Raw genomic sequence first — 26,482 nt, 5'->3', positions numbered from 1 at the left:
GGGAGTTGTATAGTGGGTCATACAATTGACAAGTGCATTAAAATTTAAGAAAAAAAGAAATAAAATTAATAATACTGTCCCCGCTTTATATCTGACTTACCTCCGCCATCATGATTTCCAAGATATCTTGCTGTTGCAGATTAGCAAGCAGATGGGCAATGACATGAGCTGAAGGTGCAGAAAATGTTGAAGGAACAGATGATGCAGACGACACTGTACTGCTAGTACACTCACATACCAGTGACAAAAACCACTCCTAAGATCAATAAACAACATAAACATGTCACCATAATATTAACCTTCATTCTACAACCAGCAGAGAAGGAATATTGTATGACATCATCGTCTGACCAGTATGATTGTCACCAAGCAGTCACAGTCTCTCTGAAGGAGATCAGTTCATTAAATTTTACGAACAGACACAAATTTATAAAAAGGAAAGGGTACAAGAAAACAATATTAAGTGAATGAACTGAGGATAGAAAGTTTAAGAAAAAAACTCCCCAAATACAAAAAGAAAACATTGAAACGTTTTAAAAACAACAATAGTAGTAAAATTTACAATACATTTAAAACATTTAGACAAATTTAAAAGATGGAGACATAACTAGAAGACACAGTCTACTCTAACAAAAACTATACATGCAATACAAAAATAAATTTGTATATGGAGCTGACGTTTCACATGTTTTAACAGCAGGTTGTCTGAACAGCTTTTTGTGTGTTTACATGTATAAACAACTAAGTTTAACTTTGTATGCACCACACACTGTAAGCAAAAAAAAAAAACAACAAAAAACTACTATATAGTAGTAAAACAGCTATATAGCCTGTGGAGCAGTAGCCTTCAACTATGAAGTTTGCTTCTAATGGAAGAAGAAGAAGAAACAGAATCTCTTAACCAACAGGAGGTACACAATTCAAATTAGCTGACACCACATTAAAATGTCACATTAGAATTATAATATAATGTAAAGTATTATATTACCTTATTTGGAATTGTGTTTGATAGTGTGGGAAGGTCTATTTGTTGAGTCATAACTTGTTGAGTTGACTCGTTCAATAGTCTACTTTTTAGTTTTGCCATCAGCGATGTCAACCTTGCATGCCTGTAGAATTGTTTTAAAATTCATTCAAAATAACGTTTATTTCTTTTTCTCTTTCAAGGTAAACAAAATAAAAATACAAATAATAAAGAGGCAAAACCCAGGAAGTAACAAAATTTCAAGGTCTCATTCCAAAAAAACTTGTGATGAGTAGCCAGTTAAGAAAAATACAAGTTGTAATTATATTGATGTTTGATTTAACATACGGAAACAAAACAGGAAAAAAGAAAATACGACGTCAGGCTAGGCCATATAACTAATGTACAATGTTTGTACATTATTGCTACCAGCTAGACCTACAAAACTAAGCCTAGCTAGGCTAGGCCTAAAGAAGAAGAAGTCCAAGAGAAGACATTCACCGTGAGCTACCTAGGTAGTGCATTGTTTCTATCATAATTTACCATAAAACATACATTTAAGACAAGGAATGACCTGGTTTAATGTTTTTAAAGTAATATATATGCATTATTTTTACAAAAAAATTGTAGGGAATGGGTCTTTAAATAACCTGAAGTTGTTTTAATTAAAACATTACCGTTGAGAGAGCCTTGTTTTCTTCATTAATTCTTGAAGTTTGTTAAGTTCTTCAATCGGCAGTTGACTCTCACTAAGGTCAATGCCCTCCGCAAGTAACATCTCAACTCTCTGACAGGCAATCGTGTCACACGTCCTAGCTACAGACTTGTGGTGAGTTCTAAGGAACTTGTTGATGAGCAGAGAAAGAAGTTTGCCCGACTGGGTAAGGTGTATGGCTTCAATTGACTGTAGGGTCTTCTTTACAAGGTATGGGTTGTTATGATGTTTGAACTTTAGTTGTATTGCTTGGAGGAAAAGACCGCTTCCAGCTGCATTTCGATGAATAGCACTAAATGGAAATATCAATCAAACAGAACACATAACAAATAAGGAGTAAACAAATTTAAAAAAATTAAAGGGACCTCCAGGAAACCCCAAGGTGACAGGAGGTCCACTAAAAAATATATAGGTACATTTTAATTGGTCAGTGACATGCAGCAGCACCAATCAAAACCCAATCATTGTAACAAAGTTTTGTAGTAGAGGATGTATGTAGGAAGTCAATAGGGAATATTTAAAAAATATGTCTGTAAAGTATAACATAATTCATACCTAATAAAATCATGTACTGGTGGCTCATGGGATAGCTCAAGAATGTCATTTACATGGTTGACTATTAGCCACGTCATTGGTTCAACGTCCTCTTGGTTCTCACACTATTGTCAAGGTAACAAAATAATCGGAATACAGTTATTATTGGTGTACATTTTAAAGTTATACAGTATTACAGTAGATGATTTAAAGAATGAATAAAGTCTTTTACAATAATTGAAGTTGGGAATATTTAGAAACATAGAGTTAACAACTTCCAACTGATGAATTGGGAAACCCATGCTTACTTTCTCTCATATAATAGACTAAAGCACTGTCTACACTATCAAACTAGTTTGACAAAAAAAGTGTGATGTACCCAAATATACATCATTATGTCCATATATGTGCACTTTTTGTCACATAAAGTTAGTGCAGACAGAGCTTTAGATAGTGGTGCTGGATTGGCTATTAAGCCTTGTCTACACTATGAAACTTGTGACAAAAAAATGTGATATGCCCATATATGGACATGATGTCATATCACTACCATATTTGAGAAAACCACTACCATATTTGGGCACATCACACTTGTTTTTGTCAAACTAGTTTGATAGTGTAAACAGAGCTTTAGACAAATTGTTGAATGAGACAAGATTAAGTCAAGGACCCACTTTCTACAAAACCCTAGCACGATAAAAGATTAATTAATTAAATTAAAACATTAAATACACCAGTCTAATCACTAAAGAACTTACCACGTAGTCACAGTACAGCACTAGACCACCTCTGCGGACAATTTCTGAATGGCAGTGAGCCTTCTGGTGATCCAAATCCATCTCAAGATTGTCCATACTGCCAGAGGACAGTGATTTAGAGAGTGGCTGACGTCGCTTTGTTTTTAATATTTCTGCCCACCACTCAGGCTCACTATAGTTGAGCAACAGGAGCACCTATATACAAGATTGGTAACAAATAGGTTGACTACATTTACATTATAATACACACCTTAAAAACTAACAATATGGAGCATTCGACTGACTACCAAACTATGTCATGTTAGTTCATTGTGTGCATGCAGGAATATTGAGACGAGGGGCAGGTTTGATGGTTTTTAGGTCCGACACATCGATTGACCTGAGCTAGGTCGGTCATCAGTCCTCACAAATCGAAAGCTCCCGAATATCATACTGTACTACAGTTATAGTGAAAAATTGCAGTAAATTAATTTTGCTATATTTTTTAATTTTGTTATTTCATACGCATCCAATAGAGTAACTCGCCAATTAAAGTCTCATTTTAAGCTTAGGGAGTAGAGTTGAAAGAATCGTGAGTTGCAACCCTGGCACTAGTTCAGGATTGGAAGGCAAGCACGTTAACCACCAAGCTACAGCTCCACTACATATATATCTTTTACCTTGCACCATTGCAGAACAATCGTTGGATGAAACATGACAAGACTTAGGAATATAGTGTTGAGATTGTTTAGTGAGTATTCTCCTTCAGATGTTGCAGAGTGAATACATGTAATACATGCTGAACACACCTTGCGAAATGAACCTGTAAGACAAGAAGAATATTAGAATATCTCTCTCAAATTCCACCACCAATATCCAGCTATTGTAGAAACAGATTCATGAATTAATTTACTCTTTACATACATACAATCTTTGAGCTATTTATCTCTTCAAAATCAAAACAGATTTTTAAAAAACAGAAATGTATTTTTAAGGGAGAAAAAGAATTTGAGATACTGTATTTTGGACCTCAAGAAAATTCTGTTTTTGGCAAAGTTTCTAAAAGAGTCTGGTATTGGGAGAGCCAGATCTATTTCAATTCCATCAACTAAAGCAACAGTACATATACTTTCTTATGTTCACTCACCAGATTTGAACATATGTGTAATGTAAAGAAGAAAATGTGATAACTGTTGGCTCAGAAACTGATAGTCAGTAGCTGATGCACTTGCTTCCTTCTGCACACGTTCAGCGGTGATACCAATCACCTGTAGAAGGAATCTGAAAAAAAAGCAAGTTAAATTTCTATACATAGAACAAAGGTAAACAGTAGAACCCTGTTAAGGGGACATATTCAGAAGTGTGCCCTGTATAGGTGTTGGCTGTACTGTTACATATACGTACATAGATTGCCCCTGGTTTGATTCAGGTGAAAGTGTCCCCTTTGTTAGGGCATCTAAAAAGAGGGGATCATCTGTATTCTTTGGAAATCAACTTGTTACATAAGTTACTTTGAATGAATCATAAAAAATACAACATAACTTCTCTCAAATATAAATAATATAAACCCAACAGCATTATTAATTACCGTGCAAAATTCACATCAGTTGCCATGATTGGTTGACTTTGACCTTTAACCTCACTTTGATAGTCTGCCTCTTCTATTACTTGAGGTGATGCTACAAGATTTATGTTCAGCCTGAGGTCACTGAGGCGTGACAAGACGACCTCCTCTTTAGATTGTGCGATGAGTATGTTTATGATAGCTAAGACCATGGCCAACCAACGCTGCATATTGGTTAAAGAATCCTATAAACAAGATGATTAATTGATAATACAATTTTATATATAAATCCAAAGGCAAATTACTGAAAGAATGACAATGCTGTGGGTATCAGTGGCTGGATTTCAATGGAGATACAAAATAAAATAAGCAAAAAGCTAAATCAAGTCAAACTTGGTCAAGTAAATCTTTTGGGCAACACTAGTCCTTAATCAGTGCAAGTGAGAGTACTTGGACAACATTGATATGATCAAATAATATATGGGTAATTTGAAAATGTAAACAATTGTACGTTGGAAGTTCATTGTTTGCAAACAATAACAAAATAACAAAGCTCGACTCAAAGAAAATAAACAAATTAAAACTTACAAAATTAGGTGGCTGAACCATGAGTGTTTTGAGTAGAATATCAACAGGCCTGAGAGCTGAAGGAGCTACTGCTGCTAGCAACTGGTGAAGAGAATCAAGGGCTTTCTGTGAGTCCAAGTTCATCTGTAACAAAAGAAAAGTATTTATAAATATAGAGCTGCATAGGCAGGGTAGATAGAAAACATCAAAATCAAACTGCCTAAAATATAAATTTTATTAATACGACATGTTAATTTTCTGCTTTATAAGTAACTATTTCTGCATTGTACCCAATAGCTTTTGGAGGCGGGTTTTTTTAATCATGTCTTTTGTTTGTTAACATCTTATATTGGCTGATTTGTTTTATTATGTAATTTTGTGACTGATATATGTTATCCTTTGTTACTATTCTCTTCACCTTATTATAGGCTATGCCTGAAACAGGTAGTGTTAATGTAGTAGTGTAGTGTTATATTGGGGAAGTTTTAACTTTTTTAATTTTGAAGTATTTATATGGACGTATTGTAGGAGCTTCCTATCTAATAATCTATCAATTCAATTCACAAAATTAAAGAATAGTCACCTGTTGTTTTGCTAGTAGTGGAAATTAAAGAATAGTCACCTGTTGTTTTGCTAGTAGTGGCAAGATAATGTCAATTGATTGTCTTGATAGCCTTTTCCATTTCTCCTCACTCTCCTTGTGAGCTTGCTGTAGGACTGCCAACAACATATCTAACACCTGACAAACATAAATAATTAAAAGGATGTTGGCTAGACATATGGTTTCAATCCCATCACAGTTCTTTACTTCATTTTTCCTCTTTCTCTTCTCAAACCAACCATCTCTCATATCCTTTTTTCCTTTTTTCCAACAGTAGCGAGGTAGATTAATATTTAACAACAAAAGCATGTCAATGTACAAATAAAGTCAAAGAAACTTCTTGTAGGCCAACAAACAACCAGGTTCTTACCTGATGGAATTGAATGAGTCTTGTGAGCATGTACACCACAACCTCCCTTTGAGTCTCCAAGTCTTTAGCACTTTCTGACTTACTGGAACTCCTCAAGACAAACAGATCATGTACTAATGGTTGAAGAGCTGGTACAGCTGCAAATAAAAGACATGATATGGGTTGAACAACTGTATAAAGTTAAACTTATTTGCTTATTATTATTTTCAAGAATAGATTGAAGATACATAGAAATGCATGTATCCAGGATTTTGAATAGGGCCTAAAAATGGTGAAATGAAGGGCTGAGCTGACAATTGCAACTCATAAAATAAATCATATAGATTAAATCTTATTTGAGGCTTAGGGAGTGGAGTAGAAAGAGTGGGATACACACACTGACAATTGTCAAGATTGAACCATGGACTACTGAAAAGCAAGCCTGTTAAACAGCTTACTACAAATGCTTTTAGTACTGTAGTATTTACCATGTGTCGTAGCCTTCTGTCCACTAGCCATTATGCCATCACACAACTGAATTATCTTAGGCATTGTAATGATGTTCTTGCTGTGATAACGTTCATATGATAGGAGCACCAGAAAGTAGAAAATGTGAGGGATCAACGTCTCATAATCTCTGAAATAGAAAACAAAATGAATTACTCCACTATTGGCATAGGTCAGGGGTTATCAACAATAATGAATTATACTACTATTGGCATAGGTCAGGGGTTATCAACATTAATAAATTACTCCACTATTGGCATAGGTCAGGGGTTATCAACATTAATAAATTACTCCACTATTGGCATAGGTCAGGGTTATCAACATTAATGAAATACTCCACTATTTGCATAGGTCTGGGGGTTATCAACATTAATGAATAACTCTACTATTGGCATAGGTCAGGGGTTATCAATATTAATGAATTACTCCACTATTGACATAGGTCAGTGGTTATCAACATTAATGAATTACTCCGGGTTCATTACTCCACTATTGACATAGGTCAGGGGTTATCAACATTAATGAATTACACTACTATTGGCATAGGTCAGGGGTTACCAACATTAATGAATTACACTACTATTGGCATAGGTCAGGGGTTACCAACATTAATGAATTACACTACTATTGGCATAGGTCAGGGGTTACCAACATTAATGAATTACACTTATTGGCATAGGTCAGGGTTTACCAACATTAATGAATTACTCCACTATTGGCATAGGTCGGGAGTTATCAACATTAATGAATTACTCCACTATTGGCATAGGTCAGGGGTTATCAACATTAATGAATTACACTACTATTTGGCATAGGTCAGGGTTATCAACATTAATGAATTACACTACTATTTGGCATAGGTCAGGATTATCAACATTAATGAATTACTCCACTATTGGTATAGGTCAGGGGTTATCAACATTGATGAATTATTCAACTATTGGCATAGGTCAGGGGTTATCAACATTGATGAATTACTACACTATTGGCATAGGTCAGGGGTTATCAACATTGATGAATTATTCTACTATTGGCATAGGTTAGGGGTTATCAACATTGATGAATTATTCTACTATTGGCATAGGTCAGGGGTTATTAACAGTTTTATAGTGTGGGCCCAAATGTAATTTTAAAATAATTTTGCAGGCCATAGAGCCTAGTCCCCGTAACTTATGGGGTTTCCTGGTGGGGCTGTAAGGTTCTTGATTTTAAGAACATATAAAGTGTAGATTGCAATTTATATACAAATATTTTTACTTACTTTATTTGGCCTTCTTCTAAATGTTCAAACTGCTTGATGACAAAATTTATGAAAATCTACAAAATAAAAATAAATAAAATATGTCATAATTATCTAAAGATGTAAAAAATAACTTGCATTTTCATTGGATGCTAAACAGACACGAATTTTAAATTTGTTTTTTTTTACATAATTAGTCAAATTGCCAAAAATAACCATAAGGAAATTAATTCACATCCTTCTTAAAGGTGGCAATCCTGTTCACAAGACAAACATATACACAAGATGCTGTACATAAACAAAGTATTATTACAAGTCTTTGGGAGTGACGTTATACTTTGTCATTAGAAAAAATCCCGACATAACAGGACTTGAACCCAGGACACTTGGATTGGTAGCCAGGGACCATAACCACCAAGCCACAACTCCAATTGAATTTGATGCTGAACACATTTTCACAACAAAACTAAGTAGGTCTCAAGCCTTATGGTACTAACCTGATCAGCATCTAGTAGACAATAGTTAACTCTAAGTTGAACCAGCTGGGCTAACAAGTGCAGAACTTGTTGTTGAAGGCCTAGGCAACTGGTCATCGTGTACTGTTTCAGTGCCTTGATTACAAGAGGTTCAAACAAGCGAATGTATCCATGTAATGAAGTCTGTAATAAAATGGGTCGTCAAATAATATTGATAATTATATTGTTATTATTTATTTATACTGGGCAACCTCTTTAGTCGAAGACTGGTCTCCCAGAGGGCCCGGTAATGATCAGTGGTTGTGATGTACTAGTACACCGGGGTAACCCCTAGGTTCTTTAAAATGTACATGATGTGTACATTGGACCTATGGTTTATAGTAGTCCTAATCTGAGAAGACTTGATCTACCACCAGAACCATGGAGCGAGTGAGGCTAGGGTTATTAACTATGATATATATCAATATTCTTATAAATACTAACTTTTTCTTTTGATCCAGCCTTTTGTTGTTTCTTATCTCCAACCTTAGCCTTCACCCATCCAAACCATCTAAGCATAAAAACAAAATAAGCACACAATAATTAATATTTATTCATTGCTTTTATCTTTATTGTAAATATTTATTATTTTTTAAAGATGTATTGTCCCACAAAATCATGAAAAATAAAGATTTTTAAAATTGGATTTGAATAGGCCATTTTGCAGTTTTAATGAAGTTGTTCACTTCCATAAGAAAAAAAACGGAGGAAAAAAATTATTTCACCTATAAAAAGACAAAATAAACAGTTAAATTACCCAAAAACTCATTGTCTTCCAGACAATTTGACCATTTTTTGCTTTAAATTACATTTTTCTCAGGTAAATAAATTTTCTTCAGACCCAATTTTTTGTGAGAGTGAATAACTATTATGTGACATTAAAATAACATATTCAACAAAAAAATTTAAAAAAATATTTTTTTAGGGGGACAATATATCTTTAAGGGTGCTTATTAGCTTAAAGATCTGTGCTACATGCATCCCTCATGTACACACTTGTGGGTGGAGTTGCGTATGTGGAAAATAAACTTGTAAGTATACTACCCAGTACTTACCCTGCATTATCAGAGTCTATATCTGATGTCTGATCAGCTTTCTGACTGACAGCTGACAAGAACTGAGAGTACTGTGTGTATGGAACAGTGAAGCAATCCTGATATAGGCCTGGCTTAATGTTACAAGTCAACCTGGTTGCTTTGCTCGGCCGTTTTGCTATCTGTTGTAACACTGGGTCTGGTTGACTGATAAGGTTGGTGGAAAATAATGCCTTTAACAGCTGTGAAATATACACATATTTAATAGAATATGTCTTTTTAATCTTAAATCTAAAATTTGCTGGAAAAAAACAGTGGCTCGGTCTCAATTGATAATACCAGGGTGATAATATAAAATCAAATTTAAAATACTATTATAGTCAAAATGATTTTACTGCAGTTGATACAGTAACTAAAATTGTTATTCCAATAATGTATTATTTTGAAGAAATCACAGCATAAACAGTTAATTCTACAAAGCTCTGTCTACACTATCAAACTTTATGTGACAAAACAATGTGATGTGCCCATATATGGACATGATGGTGTCATATCACTACTAACTATATTTGGTGATACCACTACCATATTGGGGTACATCATACTTTTTTTTTGTCAAATTAGTTTGAGTTTCTTGTTATGCGATGTTTTCACGTTTGTTTTCTGGGAAATTTTATGGCACAACAATTGTTTGTCTATAACTTTTTGTCTCTAAATTTACCTGTTCCACACACAGTATTGTGGCTGTAGGTTCAAGGGATGTAGCTGACTTGAGGTAACCTAAAAGTTCTTCTGTGTACTGTATAAAAAAACATTTAACATTCTTAAATTATCATATTTGTAGAAAAGAATTGCTATGCAAATCAAATAAAATCAAATAAAATAACAGACGAAAGTCTGTCTGAAGAGAAAAAGAATTACCATCAATGCTACCTTTTACAGAATAAATTAGAATTGAGTTCTGGTACATATTAATGGTAACGATGTAATGATAATGGTGATGATTATGATGATGACATAATAACCAACAAAACAAAATATTTAAAGAAATTATCAAAGAAAGACAGTTATGCTTTGTCAAAATTAAAATCCTCCTTCATTTTTAACAGCTAGCTAACAACATTTTTCGTTTTCAAAACAAGTGAAAAGTCACGACCTGCTTTTTTATACAAATTCGCTATAATTTAAAGTGTACTACCTGTACTGCATTACACAAAGAAAACATATTTCTAAAATTATTTATTTATATATACAACATTTTCACAAAAAAATTATTATTCTATATATAAATTTCTTTACTATTTCAATAATCGCACTCAAATCAAATAAAAAACAGATGCAATAAAATGCAATTGGCTGAAACTAAAATAAAATTGTAAGCAAAATCAAACCAACATGCAGTGATGGAAATAAAAATCACCATGCCATTACCCAAAAAACACATGCAAATTAGATTGCTATGGCAACAGACGGGTACCTTAAATAACCAGGATGAGTCGACATCGAAATCCCACAGAGCATAACAACCCTTTCCTGCCTAACAACGGAAAACAGACAATGCATGGTTCGTTTAAAAAAAAATATAAATACTGTATTACACAGATTAAAAAACATCTGCGGAGACAGACACACGGTTTTGGTTTTCTTGGTAAAACTAAACCTACCAAAATTAGCTGAAAATATGATAGATGTAAATAAAAAATCAACATAAATAAAAATCTTAGCAATTATGGATTAGAAATACAGTAACTTAAAAAGCTTCATATTTTTTTATTATACACCAAATTCAGGATAATATACATTACTATAATATAATACATATAATATTTGTTATGAATATTCATTACCTTTCCTACTTCATGTAGAGAAGCCATTTCTAGCAGTTGTGAAAATGTGTCTAGGCACGTTTTCAGTAATGAACAAAACTTTTCTCTTTTCCGTAATTCCAATGATACCTAAAAAGAAAACATATACTTCCTATAAATTAATGGCTTCATCCAAATCAAATACTAAATCAAAAATTCGTTAAAATTAGTAAGATTTGCATATATGGAAGATGGTGATACGGCCTGCTATGGCGCCTGAACTTTTCCATTTTTCTTTTGAGGGGTGTGCATATTGGAATAAGACTTTGTTTATGTAGAACATCTTGTGTATATGTTTGTCTTGTGAACCTCTGAGGGTCCCAAATGATCAGCAATTGCTGGATGGATCAGCCCTATTAAATATGGTCAACAACAAAAAATGGCATTATGTAGAGTTGTATTCAATGTAATTATTTAATACTCTATAATACTGTATGAGTAAATCTTATGCAAGACATTGTTTTTGTAGTGTTTATCACACCATATAATTCAGAATACACTGTAAAATTCACCTACACACGTCCTAGACATAACGTAACAGATTTTATGTTTCTGATTACACTTGAAAAATTCTACAACACACTTACTCTGTAGGAACCATATGCACCCTTTAATATATCAAACAATTTCATGTAGTGTGGCAGTTGATAGCAAGCTCCAAATAGCACTTTCAAGTTCTTTTTATCCTCGGCACCGTCTGGCTTGTCACCCTTCAACTCTTTACCTTGCAGTTTAGCTGGGCTAGATGTTGGGGTGCTTTGGTCCAAGGCATCTTTATCCTTACCCTTTGCCTTGCGTCTGATTGGGCTTAAGGACGGCCCAGATGGTAAAGTTGGTAGAGCCGTCTTTAAAGACAATAAATAACATTAATGATAGACATTCTGCATCTAAAGCTCTGTCTACACTATTAAACTAGTTTGATGTGCCCAAATAATATTGGTGGTGATATGCCCAAATATGGTAATGATATGACATCATCATGTCCATATACGGGCACATCACATTTTTTTGTCACATAAAGTTTGATAGTGTAGACAGAGCTTTATACATAGAATTATGTATAGATAACAAATTGTATTTACTTTTTCATTAATACAGTATTAAACTAAGTAGTAAAAGGAGTAAAGAGTAAACAAATAAACTACAGTATAAGGTGTGTATTATACATTTGTATTAAAATTTCTGTTAAATACACTAAAATAACAATTAAATGAACACCTGTGATTTTGGTGGTCCTGGTTGTGTACCCTCAATAATATTACTGCATATATTTAATACTCTAACAATATGCTGTAATAGTTGATCTGCCAGGGGAACAAGAAGTCTATTCTGTAGGCTAGGCCAGCTTGTTTGATCCTTAGCTGATGCCGGCTTAGGCTTAGATGTCGTGGCCTTCAGACAGTGAAATGCAGCACCTTAAACAAGATTTAAATTGATCATTTATTGAAACATACATATTTGGTTAGGGCTCATGCCAACTTTATTTTACTGCAATTACTGCTGTAACTATCTTTAAAAAATAGGATAATGTTTGTTTCAATGTACAACTTTATGCGACGATTACTGCAATAAACAGTGTAAAAATATGCTAAAGATTGTATAAAAAGGTTTAAGAGTAAACAACATATTTACTGCAGTAAATGCAGTATTAACATTTTAATATTGTTTAGATTTCCACAATGTATCAATTGAGCTAATGTATAAGTGACATTTTTTAGATTTGACAACAGGACTGGAATGTAACTAAGATTACAAAATAACATATTTTCGTATTCACCTGAGAGTATGTTGCCAGCTAACAGCAAGATATCTTGATGAGACTTGAGGTCAAGCATTTGCAGTGAAGAGGTCAGGTTTGAAAGAATTATGGGTAATGGTCCACAGCCTGCACTAATATTAAATTTCTCAAAGTCAAGACTTCTTCCTAAACTATCGCTCCATGATCGGCCACGTTCTTTCTGCTGTTTTAAACTGTCAGCCTTCGGGATTCTAGAGATGCTTCCACAATTCCACGCTCCAGCATAATAAATGGCAGGGTACTTAATGGACAGTTTTTTAAGAGCCTCAATACAACCATACTGCAAAAACAAACATAAAAAGATAATAGTAACAATTGTATTAAAATCTATCATTACTTGTTTAATCAATCAATCAATCGTTTGATTTTTATAGCGCCATTCCAACAGTCATTGCTCATGGCACTGCAAAAAATTTGTATTGAGTAGTGACTTAAAAGTGCTCAATAATGATGTTTGCTATGAGGTTTTTTAAAGGTAGGTGGTTCCAGAACCTATGTCCAGCAATACTGAAAGTCCGATCACCCCAACTATGTTTGCTCCTCGGAATGTCCAGTACCACTTGATGACTAGATCTTAGTTCTCACTCTCTCTCCTTGATTGTCAATAATTCTGCCAATTAACTCTCAGTACACTTGCTCAGTAGTATACGTATGAACACCATGTGTGCCAAAACTCCATCTAGAACCTCAGTTGAGGAAATTCGAATTAGGACCACTACAGACATGTAGTAGCCACAGTGCAGGATCAACATACCACAGGAGGCAATCCCCTACTTTATTTGAATAGTGTACCATGTACTTTCATCATGCATTATGCATTGTATGTACACATGACTGAGGCAAGGAGAGTAAAATATCTTGCCTAAAGATTACAAGAAATATGGCAAAAAATAGTCTTGAACCAATACCTCTCAGATGCTAGTTTGATTCCCTTACCATTACACCATATTTTCTCAAATTATATTATAAATTGAGGATATTTTATTTCATTTATTTATTTTCCGCACAATGAACAGAATAGAACAGATATTTGTACTTTAGAAAGGAAAAAACAAGATACAAATATTTTAAATAATACATCCACTAAAAAAAAAATAATGGACTTACAGACAAATTCCTAGATGTTGAATTATTCATGAGGCCCATTATAGAATCAACAACTCTAGATAAGTTGGAATCGATTCCTGACGCATGAGTAGACGGGTCATGGCAATACAGCGAAATATCCTGCATTGCGATTGTTGGTGCTCGTACATAAACAGTTGCTTCGTTAAACACCGGGTCAAGATATTCGCTGTTGAGGTCGCGTGCGATGATAGAAATTGAATCTGGATCAGTGAAATCTCTTGCAAAGTATAATTTTGGTATCAATCTTTATGAAAAAATTAAAAAAATACAGTTACACAAGAGTTGGACCAAACTGAAAATAGGTTGGTCTTTTTTGGTACTTTTTATCGAAAAAAAATATGATAAACAGAAAATAATTTTTAATAAACAAGATAACCAGCTCATTTTTAATGAATACATTTTAAACATATATATTTGAGTTTTTGCTAATGTTTAAAGTTATCATTAGCAGAACAGAATTATGGACTCCTCTTTATAAAAAGAACATACTGTGGGGAACCCTTTTGGGACACATTACCTTTGTTAAATCATAGTTTTATCATAGAAAATACTTATAATTACGATAATAGTTTAGATGATTTAAAAAAAAATGTTATTGGCATCGTTATTGCTTGCTTTTAACCATTGTTATTAAGTGCTTTTTGATGCTGTTTTGTTTGTCTTTGGAAATCTTTTGAAAATAAAAAAAATAAAGAAATATAAACAAAAAATAGTTTAGATAACTTACGTGACAAGGGCATTAGCACTGGATGTCCTCACTCGATGATCTTCACTTCCCAAATAATGAAACAGGACATCAAGAAATTTAGATTGCAGATTTAAAGGCTGAACAAAAAAACAAATTTTCAAATATTTTTAATTTACTTTAATAATTGTTTATTTAATTGTTTATTTATTAATTACATTTTGAAAATATAGTTACCTTGAATTTACAACTGGTGTTAATAGATGCTCCATATGTCATCTCTATAAAATGAAGTTTTCTATAAACAAGAGAGAAATGAAAAAATCATAAATTTCAACGAAGTAGAATAATCTATATATAAATTTACGTAAGGGCAAAATTCGGTAAATCACGCGTTATTTCTAGAATGTTTACTCGATGGTATATAAAGTTGGTTAGAATCTCGGTACTGATTTAAACCACCAGATGTAACCCTGTTTACTAATTAAATTGAGTTAGATAATTAGTTATTGACAATTAAAGCGAATTTAGGTTCAATGATTTGCCCCAAATAGGGGTGTTTTCCGATCGTGGTATACACTGTCTAATGGATGTCTTCATGAAAAATACCTGCACACAATAATACGAGGATACTTCGCATTTTCCTATCTCCTCCTACGATAATTGTTTTTAATAGCTGAAAACAGGTTGAACAGCTCGAGTACAGTATCATAATGTTGAAGACAGGCCGATTTTCTTTAAAAAATACTATTTTGATAGATTTAATATACGTTTATACAAATGTATTGATTTGCGATGAATGGAACATTCCAATCTCTCAGACTCCCAGTTTGTAGGTAAATTTATGAGTCCTTGGTTTAACACAAGTAGGTAAATTTATGGGCCCTTGGAGAATAAAACTTATATATAGTATTGCAATACTTTGACAATATTGTAAATACTGTACGTATTAACCATTTTTGGTCGCCATTTGAATCGAAATTGTCTTACTGTGAATGTGGTTACTGTTAGATATATAAACAAAATATACAAAGAACATTTATTACTGTGACTGTGGGTAGATTACTGACAGTTGCTTCTCAACGTTTTTGTATTAATTAATAATTATAAAAAATATAAACGTTGTAGTGGTGTATCGTTACATGTACTTTACTATTTCAATCGACTATAACTGGGACAGTTTTAAAAAAGTATTATAAATCGTAAATGTTTTACTGTGTTTAGTGGTATATTATTGATAGGCCTATAAAACATTTAAAACAATATTTCGTTACTGAATGGATAGAGAATATATTTAAAAATTGTTCATCCCATCCTCTTCCCCATCCCTCAACTCTAATGTTATATACAAAGCACAAATTGGGTTTGTTTAAATGAGTTCAAATAAAGAAATTGGACTCATTTTTAAGACTAATTCCCAGGGTGCTAATTTTACATAAATCATCGTGTCTATTTATTCGTTTCTGTAAACGACAATGTACTATAGTCCTGCGGTACGTACATTTTTTACGCTGAAATTACTGTGTATTCGAGAGCCATCTGTGGACACGACCTAGATGGTACGCGAGCGAAGCGAGCGTACCATCTAGTTAATTTAATTTTGCTTAAAGTTTTGGTCCCTAAAGTTGATATTAATGCCCACATGCAACATTTCAAATCATTATACATTATTCAAGAATTTAATAATGTAAAGATACTCACCTAAAATCAAGGCAGCCGATGAGATCAAATAGTTCAACCAATACAAGCCAGTAACTATTGTTTCCCACAGGTAAAAGGTCAAGGGTTAAAGTCAGGGTCAGAACTCCATGTGAGCTATTGCACATCGTTGGCAGAACAGACTTAAAAAACACAAAATAAAGTAACAATATTAGATTATCTTCTTTTGCAATAGAAATGGTATGTAGACATTTGGACTGTAAGGTGGGTTGTCTTTTTGTACACAGGTAAAAGGTCAAGGGTTAAGATCAGGGTCAGAAGTCCATGTGACCTATTGCACATCGTTGGCAGAACAGACTTTCAAAATACAAAATAAAGTAACAAGATTAGACTTCTTTTGCAATAGAAATGGTATGTAGACATTTTGATTGTAAGGTGGGTTGTCATTTTTCACACAGGTAAAATGTCAATGTCAGCTCAGAACTCTATGTCACTTGGATTCAAAGGTAATTCAAAGCAGAATGACCTAAGACTACAATAGATTCTCTTTCTTTTAAAAATAGATTTTACCTTAATAGTTTGACAAGTTCCTCTAACTGCCACAGATGACTCATCTGTTAAAACTGACGACATCGCGTTTAGAAGATTTTCCAGAAAGATAGGTTCTATTGTAAAAATAAAAAGAATTCAAGATTTGAGTTATCTATTACGATGACCTAAAAACTAGTTATGTCAAGTTAATTCATTGTAAGCATGACATTGGGAATCGTCACTCTGAATTCATGACACAGTGTTGTCCAAGCAATGACGGAACATCCCAGGTTCACGTCTCAAATCAAAAGCTCACTATTGGATAGTTGAACCTGACACAGTAACATTCCATATCTCCTTTTCATAATGTGTATATAAACAGCTGATTCTCGGTACTGTATCTATTTCTATAGGAATATGTGGTAATACAACATCACATCTAGTAGTAACCTAACCCTTAACCTAACCTTACATGATACAGGTACCACATGTGATATGAATTAGATGCTGTATTACCAAAAATTCCTATGATACCTCGGAAATAGATAGTATGTAGAGATACAGCACTGGGAATCAGGTGATATAAATGGGTAGCGACGTTAATGTTACTCTCTTGATTCAGAATTTAATTTATTTAAAGAAACACACAAATTATTAATAAACATAACACCATAAAAAATCAGCTGAAAAATGTTCATTATACAGTTCTAATTTCCACTTACTAACCTGTTTTGTACAAAGAGCACTGTTCACAGCTCCAGAGGTCAAAATTACCGCCTGACCGCAAGAGGGCGCTATTAATAACATTACCAAGCAACATGGTAGTTTGAGACTTCAACTGAGGATCTGAATGTTTAACAAACATGGCTACATCTCGTAATAACTGATCCCCTACAAAAAAAAAATGTAATAATGATTCAAACACATTTTAAAATATACATAAATATAGTTTTTAAACAAGTAAATATAAAAAATACCTTCTTTGCCCTCTACTTCTTTGTATAACTTAATGAAAAACAGAGTTGGGTGAAGTTTAAGAATTGCAGCAACACATCCAAGACTCAAGGATTTGACACTTATCCTAGATTGACGATCTGACACCAAACCACCTTTGTAGCCCAGCAGAAGGAATGAGGACGACAGCAGACGAACACAGTGCAACAATGGTATTTCATCATCATCCGTGTAATCACCTGTTAAATGGTTAATAACCATTAGTAAGTTAATTTACGTTCTAATAATTAAAACCTTACATTTATTTATTTATTTTATATTGTAAATAGTTTATATAATCTGTAGTTTTATGTTTCATTTATGGTTATTTATGTAACTTGTGATGATAAGTGTCACATACTTGATTCTGTTTATTTAATGTTTATGTATTAATGTTGATTTCATTGGCAATTAAAAGAATATAACGTTTAGGTATAAATCATCTAAACAGAACTAAATGATAATTTAAAGATATACATTATGTTGGTTCAATTTTACAAATGATAAATTTGTGTCAACTAATACTCACCAATGTCACCAGAGGTCCTCTCAGAAGTTTCTTGTACACCTTGTTCTCCAACATCCTCGATGTCATCATCCTCTGTCGTGTGCAATAAGCCTTCAAGACTACCTCGTCTTTCCAGTTCATCATTGTCCTCCTGTTCCTCTACAGTTACCGACCTAAACCGATCCGCCAGATCTTCGACGCCATCTTCACTCTGTGCTACATCCTCATCCACGTCTCCAATGACCATATTTGAATACTCATCTTCAGCGTCATTAAAGAGTACTTGAGATTCGTAACTGAACGTCGCAGATTCAGATTCTGGTGCGGGACTGTTCGGTATGGAACCTGAAGTAGGTGTTCCCGGTATCAAGGTTAAGCCTAGGCCTACACTTACTGGTGATGATATATCACCCATAAGTGTACTTGGTGTTGAGTGGGTTGGTGGTTCAATAGTGTCGTCTAAAGAGGCTTCTTGTGTTACACTACTACCTCCCACAGGTTCTACAGTACAGCAAGACAAAATAAAAAACATTGAAACAGTGGTTGTAGATATTATATATATATATTATATAATAATATAATAAATCTAGTAACAGCGACATTTCACGACCTGTCCAGGTCATGTCTTTGGTCTGATGATATAACGTGAAACGTTGCTGTTATTATAAACAAGTACGTCCAGTTCACTAGATTTATTATATAATAATTGAAAGGGAAAGGGAGACACCCATAACAATAGTTAATTCTCTATCTAAATAAAAATCAATTTAATGGAAAGTGAAATAACTAGTGTTTAATGTATAAATCTTCTCACTTAAGTGTGATTTGAGAATTACATACTGCAATCTACTGAGAGAACAAAAATATTAGAGGAGACCACTACTGCCAAAAGTTAATATTTAATCACATGATCATTTAATAGTACACACTATTGAACAACATGTGACCTACAATTGTCCAATAAAATGACAGAAATGTATTTAGGTGTTGTTAAATAATCTGTTGGATTCACTTTACCTTGTTCTTCTTGTTCATCAGGTGTTGTCCTTCCCTTATCTTCAAATATTGTTTTCTTTGGGATCCCACCGTTACAAAAGAGTACAGTAAGTAGTTCTGGCGGAGGAGTACGTAACAGCTGTTGTAAGGTTTCCAGGGTTGCTGTTATCACATTGTGATCTGAATGCGTAGTACAGTGCAGTAGAAATTCATATATCTGTAACAACAAAGTATGGTGATATAGTACAGTGCAGGAATTGCCCGAAAGCTCTGGCTGTTTTACTTTAGTTTTTTGCTTATTTTATTTTGTATCTCCATTGAGATCCAGCCACTGATAGCCACAGCATTGTAATTTTTCAGTAATTTGCCTTTAGATTTATATATATCTATATATCTGGGTTTCGAATCTCGGTTGGGGCAACTTTTTCTTATTCTCACAGATTTCCTCATCTTATCGTTTAATTAAATTTCAGTATACCACCGGGAGGTTTAGAATTTATTGTGTTTATATATATAAATTTCTCAAATGACAAATTATGATTAGTTGTTCATTGAGTTTGACAATTTACATAATACAGTGAAAGACAAGACATTTTGTATGCATGTATTAAAAAACAAATATATTAAATCGTTTTTTATTTCAAACAACCAACCTGTATTAATTGATTGATAGAAACATGTTTCTCTTCTTCTTGCCTCATCTTGCCAAAACTTCCTTTCATACTGTGGTCGCGATTGTCTTTGCTACTCAAATGTGGTATAATATGACGCAAAGTAAGGAGGACCCCAAGCAACATATGTACCCCTTGTTCTTTTACTGGAATAACAAACTCTATAAAAAAACACAACATGAAATAAATTAATTTAATTTCCGTTCATTTAATCAATCAACTAAAAATGTATTCTTTCAATTTCAATACAAAATAAAATGAAGATTAATAATGAATTAAAAAGGCAAAGGATAAAAAGTCTAGCTGAAACAGCCTAAAAAATATATATTATTTGAACTATGGAATTTCTTTAAGATGGTTGTTGAGTTGGTATTAAACATAATCAGTGGAGCACTGCTATTCTAAAACATAGATAAGGTTGGACCAAGCATAGAGATATGATAGTGAACTATAATATCTCTATTGGTCAAGTTACTCTACTAGTAAAGCATTATTATACAGAACTGGGCTAACTAGTATATAATAAAGGAATCTGGTCATGATTTTGTTCAGTGAGTGAGCGAGTGACCGAGCGGTTAAGACAGTAGAACTGTAATCCATAGCCATAACATTGGCAAGGGTTTCGAGGCTCACTTGCTCCATGGTTCTGGTGGTAGAACAAGTTTTCTCGGATAAGGACTATAAACCATAGGTCCAGTGTACACACACTACTCGTGTGCACTTCAAAGAACCTAGTACATCTCTCGAGTAGGGGGGGTTACCTCAGTGTACTGTAATGGCACCGTAATTGGCTGCCGGTGACACGATGGGACGTTTATGCTTGGTTCCCACTATGACACAATGCAAGAACGTAAACAAAACACAAGCGTGTTGACCAATGACAAGCGACACTCGAATAAATCCATCGCTTGTGATTGGTCAAATCCCTTACGTTGCATTACATCCTTGCGTTGCATCTCTAATGAGAACCAAGCACTAGGGGAGAAGAATGTTGTTGAGGTGTAACAGTCCACAGTGCTCTGATTATAAAAGTATATTATATATTATATTTAAATATTCTTATTGAACACAAAGAATAGGAATGATTGAATATTACTTACTCAGTAAAACTTGGATTAGGATTGAGAAATGAAGTGATGGTTTTCTACCATGCTGGCAAATAAGCATCAAACATGCTGCTGCTGTCCTCCTGGTGGCAGCAGACGGTTTGTGTAAGTTAGGATAAAACACTTTCATCAAATCCTGGCCAAAAAGAAAATGATTTAAAGAATTTCTACAGCCTATTTAAAGATTTAACATCGTTGAATGTTTTAAAATGTAAGACAATGAATGCGATTTTTTTTTAAAGAATAGAGGTCTTAGTCTGGATTCACATTAGTTATGAGGACAATATTGCAAAAAGGCTTCATGGTCTAAGACTCTTATACCCTTTTCACACCTGCATAAATTGAAATTTGATCTGATTTATTACACGTTTTCATACATGCATACGCGAACAGTGAGAAATCTTGGAAGAATGCATAGTTGCCCGCTATTTGATTCCTATGATTGGTCAGTTTAATACCAAGGCAATACATGCGCCTGGAGTAATAACCCGGGACATCTCTGAACAAAAACAGGCTTCTCATCGGTGTTTTTTTCTCCCGATATTTCACAATGGATCCCTGTGAAATATCCAGAAAATTGTCTTCATACTATTCAAATCTGGTTACAAGTTGTAACTTTTTGCAGGTGTGAAAAGGGTGTTACTTACCTTGACTTCAGTATCTGTGAGGAAACAACCAAGAACAGGAAGAACCTTATGCATGAAGCTAGCAAGGGTTTCCTTAAAAATAAACACAATACTACATGTTAAAAGAAATAAATGCATAAGCCCACAAAGTAGAATACATTCAATGGTTTTAATAATGGCCTAAAATTTGTTCAACTCATTAAACAACTTCTCATTATCAACCACTTGAACTTATCATCTCAATATTCTACACAGAATAAGAAATTAATGCATTAAGGAAGACGTTAATATCACATTGATCAACACAGTAGGCTAACCAATTGCATGAAAGAGTTGGTGGATATAATTTATTATACAGCACCTAAACAAATTCCTGTCATTTGATTGGACGATTGTGGGTCACATGGCGTGCAATAGTACGCACTATTTAACGATAGTACTTTTTTTCTTAATTTTTCACGTACGCCTCGTGGATATATAACCTTCATCATTCACCTCATGCCATTATTTGTACCATTCCATTCATAAACATTCATTTGTGTAATATAACGTGTCTTAACCTTTGAAAAAATGACTATTGTACATGCACAATCTCTCGACTCATTGATTCATAAGCCAACTGTGGATTCAACATTCATCGAATACAAAAAGCAAAAGTCTACTTTTGTTAAGCAAAACAAAGAGGATGTTTATGTAGCATTCTTACCTGGACAGATTCCTCATCGCGACGAGAAATACGTCCAATGCATGGTAACAAGTTGACAACATACGGCCTGCACTTCTGAGGTCGGATATGATGCGCCATCTCAGCAAAACGCCACATTGCTGCACGTAGAGATCTACTAGGACCATTCTGTAAATATGTGTGATTATAATAATATTTTCATTATATCAATTGTGTTCTGTTATCTTTTGGTGTTATCCACCTTTACTTTCTCATCAGTGGAAAATTACTTCCATTTATTTACATTTGCAGATAAAATAATTATGTTTGCTCCGAAATATATACAAAAACAGATAAATAAAAGATTAACAAAAACAATTATAGTGTCACATCACTCTCATACGGTAATACTGACAAGCATTCAGTGCTCGAATGGCAGCTGGATAAAAGCTGTTACAAAACCTATTTGTACGAGAGATGATGGACCGGTAACGTCTACCGCTATGTAACACCTCAAATACATTATGCATAGGATGAGTAGAATCTTGCAATATAGAATGTGTTTTCTTAATTTATCGATTTTCAAAAATGGATTCAATAGAGCTCTGCTCAATTCCAATGATGCATGATGCATACTTAACAACACGTTATAGATCAGACTTATCTTTATTTGTGGCCCCGGTGAACCACAAAACAAAACTAAAAGTGAGTACACTTTCAATGACCAAATTCGAAAAAATGACATAATGATAGGGTTAACTCCAAAAGATTTCAGTCTAGGTCTATGCAAAAAGTAAAGGTGTTGTTGGGCTTTTTTTATACACTTAGTTATGCCATTTTAGATCACTTGCTGGTAATTTTAACAACAATCATAAAGCAACCCACCTTCTTAATCTCCTTATACAGTTCAATTTGTATTCTACCAACATGATTTTCGATCAGTACCTAGAAATAAACAAGGTATAATAATAAATTATACCAAGCAGAGATTTTAATAAGGGAGAGAATTAAGGAGAAACAAATATGGTTTGATAGAAATATATGTGTGTCGTTTTTTATTAATGCGATTCCTATTTTCCTAAATTAGTTAGTTTTAATAAAAAAATAATTTAATAATAGATAATTATTTAAAAAAAATAATTTCATACTAAAATAGCATTTATGGTAGTTAATAAATTTTATAATTAACTGAATTGTCTGAATTCACAAGCAGGCATATCCTCGGGTATAGTTTCAATATTGACTTTTGATCTGGATCAGGCCTCATATATAGCCAGTTCTGATGAATTTTTACAAGAAATGCTTAGGTACCAATGTTTTTTTCCTGAACCTGGCTTTCTCCAGGTATAGTCCCACCCTCCAAAGTCAGCCAAAATTTGTGTTCTAGTGGAGTGGGATTATACCAGAGGAGATACAGTAATGCTAATGTTATACAACCTTGATAACTTTGTTGAGGGATTCATCTGCCTTCATTCTCACATCAGACTCGTCATCATTACAAAGAGCTAAGAACAGCTCAAACGCTATACTGAGGAACTTAGGAAAATCACTAATACCCCTACAAATACAAGAAAATTAAGGTTTGAAAATAGAGTTGCGGGTGGCTTCAACTATTGTACGATACAATGATGCGGATGATACGCAAATGTACGTTTCTTTTCGCCCAAATGACAAGTCAGAAATACAATCTGCTCTAATTTCGATGGAAAAATGTGTTTCAGATGTCAAGGTATGGATGACCCAAAACATACTGAAATTAAATGAAGGAAAAACGGAAGTGATACTCTTTTCGTCTCGGTACAATAAGACCAGTATAAATTTGGACGTGAATGTCGGAAACATAGTTCTAAAACCAACGTCGACTGTGAGAGACCTCGGAGTAATTTTCGACAAACATCTTACTATGGATTCACATGTACAATCGATCTCCAGGCAGTGTTATATGCACTTACGTAACATCTCTCATATCCGACGTCATCTAACATATGATGCCACGAAATCATTGATACAGTCGCTGGTGATCTCTCGTATGGACTACTGTAACGCCTTACTTTATGGTCTGCCGACTACAACTATTGATAAATTACAAAAAGTCCAGAATACGGCAGCGCGAATAATTACGAAAACCTGTAAATATGAGCACATTACACCTATTTTGAAGGAGCTCCATTGGCTACCGGTGCAGGCACGCATAAAGTATAAGTTACTTGTACACACCTTCAAGGCATTGCATGATCAGGAGCCCACTTACATCAATGATATGCTGAAGGTTTATCAACCAAATAGGCCATTACGATCACAGGATTCTTTTACTTTATGTGTTCCTAGAGTTAAAACTAAATCGTATGGTGAAAGGTGTTTCATGAAGGCCGCGCCGACTCTATGGAATGCTCTTCCATACCAGCTCCGCAGTGCTTCCTCCTTGAACATTTTTAAGGGGGAACTTAAAACACACTTATTTGTCTCATACTACAACAATGATTGATTTCAATTTGAATATAGTATATTGATGCCTATTTTTGTAATCTTGTATTTTTCTACTGCAATTTGTTTGGTCAATTATTGTGCAATAATATTTTTAATTTTTAATCAATTTAATTAAATTAAAATAAAAATTTTAAAAAAATAAATAAATTAAATAATAATTAATATGTAAATAAATTGTATTTTTGTAATCGTAGTTTAAGAAATTCCGACCTATTTTGTATATCGTTCATTTTATTTTCTATTTTATGCGATTTTAATTAATGTACAGTAAGAATATTTATAACTTAGTTTAAGAAATTTTATTTCGTATAATTTGAGGTTACTTTTGTAATTATTGTTTATGATGTTTGTCTTTATGATGTGAAGCGCCTTTGAGCATGAGTTTTCATGAAAAGGGCGCTATAGAAATCTGGTAAATAAATAAATAAATAAAATGACAAACAAGTACAAAATAGGCGCTGTTGTATTTCAAAAGAAATAGTTTTAAAAAATATTATCCAAAATGCAAGAAGATTTTTTTTTAGTACACGAAAAAAGTACTATTGAATGACCGTTCAATAGTGCGTGCTATTGCACGCCATGTGACCCACAATCGATAAGACTTTATTCTCTATTTTTCTCTTGTACGATACAATGATACTTTTAAAACTTATTTTGATTATTTTTATATTTTTTGTTAGAATTGAAAAATTCAGAGCGGCTGACATTGGTTCTCTATTTGTGCAGTGCAAAATACTCACCGAAACGTTTGCAGAGAAATGCCATCAGCAATCGTTGTGCAATGAGCTATCCTGTCTTTCTTGTTTAACGAAAGGTCCTTCTTTTTTGTACTAGAATAGAAATAGTAGACATTTTAAATGACAATGAATACTTTAATAAATAACGTTTTATTGGATTTAAAAAAAGAAAACAAACAAATCAGAAACACTGCTAAATTAGTTTGCATACAATAAGTGGATTAAAGGTTTCGCTTATTTATTTTTTACCTTATATCATTATTTATTACTTACTATTTATTTAGGCTATTCTATGATAATGACCTTATTTTAGCCGTATATAGGCCTAATACATGTTCTCTATACACACTAAATTAAACCCAGAACATATGTAGGCCTAGCAAAATAAACGGGTCTTTCTGTAAATAATTCACACGGGAGAAAACTCACTTGGTCCCTGGTATCGTAACAAGGGCAGCCGTCTCTTCTGATATCACTCCATGAGTTTGACTCAGATGTCCCTTAATTGCTTCAAATGCCTTTGCAAGCCTTTCCATACTTGCAATAGAACCCGGTCTACTCATTTTATTTATTTATTTTCTAAAATCATCTTGTAATTAACTGATTTTACTCCAAAAACATTCACCAGGCCTAGATATCCGATATGGCTAGCCCAGCCTCCTTTTTTCCAATCACAGGATCAACTTCTTCGCAGCAGAAAA

At 33.6% G+C, this 26,482-nt stretch overlaps 1 protein-coding gene across 2 annotated transcripts in view; it reads right to left on the bottom strand.

Annotated features, from left to right (window-relative positions):
• LOC144837580 (huntingtin-like) overlaps nt 1-26,442 on the bottom strand; it is a 37,047-nt gene extending 10,605 nt beyond the window's left edge. The window contains exons 1-39 of one of the 2 annotated variants that reach the window (XM_078692765.1): nt 26,211-26,442; nt 25,785-25,874; nt 23,995-24,115; nt 23,443-23,502; nt 22,600-22,746; nt 21,915-21,986; nt 21,262-21,403; nt 20,144-20,322; nt 19,512-19,707; nt 18,516-18,995; nt 17,971-18,186; nt 17,720-17,884; nt 17,033-17,127; nt 16,505-16,644; nt 15,041-15,101; nt 14,846-14,943; nt 14,098-14,362; nt 12,970-13,270; nt 12,411-12,607; nt 11,780-12,037; nt 11,175-11,282; nt 10,805-10,864; nt 10,049-10,126; nt 9,349-9,569; nt 8,738-8,804; nt 8,276-8,437; nt 7,800-7,855; nt 6,520-6,668; nt 6,053-6,189; nt 5,704-5,820; nt 5,103-5,225; nt 4,539-4,759; nt 4,098-4,231; nt 3,631-3,773; nt 2,972-3,166; nt 2,235-2,338; nt 1,642-1,971; nt 989-1,109; nt 101-256 (exon numbers count right to left, since the gene is read on the bottom strand). In XM_078692765.1, the coding sequence (XP_078548891.1) occupies nt 101-256; nt 989-1,109; nt 1,642-1,971; nt 2,235-2,338; nt 2,972-3,166; nt 3,631-3,773; nt 4,098-4,231; nt 4,539-4,759; nt 5,103-5,225; nt 5,704-5,820; nt 6,053-6,189; nt 6,520-6,668; nt 7,800-7,855; nt 8,276-8,437; nt 8,738-8,804; nt 9,349-9,569; nt 10,049-10,126; nt 10,805-10,864; nt 11,175-11,282; nt 11,780-12,037; nt 12,411-12,607; nt 12,970-13,270; nt 14,098-14,362; nt 14,846-14,943; nt 15,041-15,101; nt 16,505-16,644; nt 17,033-17,127; nt 17,720-17,884; nt 17,971-18,186; nt 18,516-18,995; nt 19,512-19,707; nt 20,144-20,322; nt 21,262-21,403; nt 21,915-21,986; nt 22,600-22,746; nt 23,443-23,502; nt 23,995-24,115; nt 25,785-25,874; nt 26,211-26,344 (6,099 nt within the window). In that variant the 5' untranslated portion in view covers nt 26,345-26,442. The remainder of the gene's footprint in view (nt 1-100; nt 257-988; nt 1,110-1,641; nt 1,972-2,234; nt 2,339-2,971; nt 3,167-3,630; nt 3,774-4,097; nt 4,232-4,538; nt 4,760-5,102; nt 5,226-5,703; nt 5,821-6,052; nt 6,190-6,519; nt 6,669-7,799; nt 7,856-8,275; nt 8,438-8,737; nt 8,805-9,348; nt 9,570-10,048; nt 10,127-10,804; nt 10,865-11,174; nt 11,283-11,779; nt 12,038-12,410; nt 12,608-12,969; nt 13,271-14,097; nt 14,363-14,845; nt 14,944-15,040; nt 15,102-16,504; nt 16,645-17,032; nt 17,128-17,719; nt 17,885-17,970; nt 18,187-18,515; nt 18,996-19,511; nt 19,708-20,143; nt 20,323-21,261; nt 21,404-21,914; nt 21,987-22,599; nt 22,747-23,442; nt 23,503-23,994; nt 24,116-25,784; nt 25,875-26,210) is intronic. The other variant, XM_078692766.1, reaches the window with a different exon arrangement.
• Nucleotides 26,443-26,482: the final 40 nt, after the last annotated feature.

Source organism: Antedon bifida, chromosome 3 (assembly GCF_963402885.1).
Source record: "Antedon bifida chromosome 3, ecAntBifi1.1, whole genome shotgun sequence".
Classification (NCBI taxonomy): Eukaryota; Metazoa; Echinodermata; class Crinoidea; order Comatulida; family Antedonidae; genus Antedon; species Antedon bifida.
Note: the sequence above shows the minus strand (reverse complement) of the source record. Positions and strands in the feature narration are given on the sequence as shown.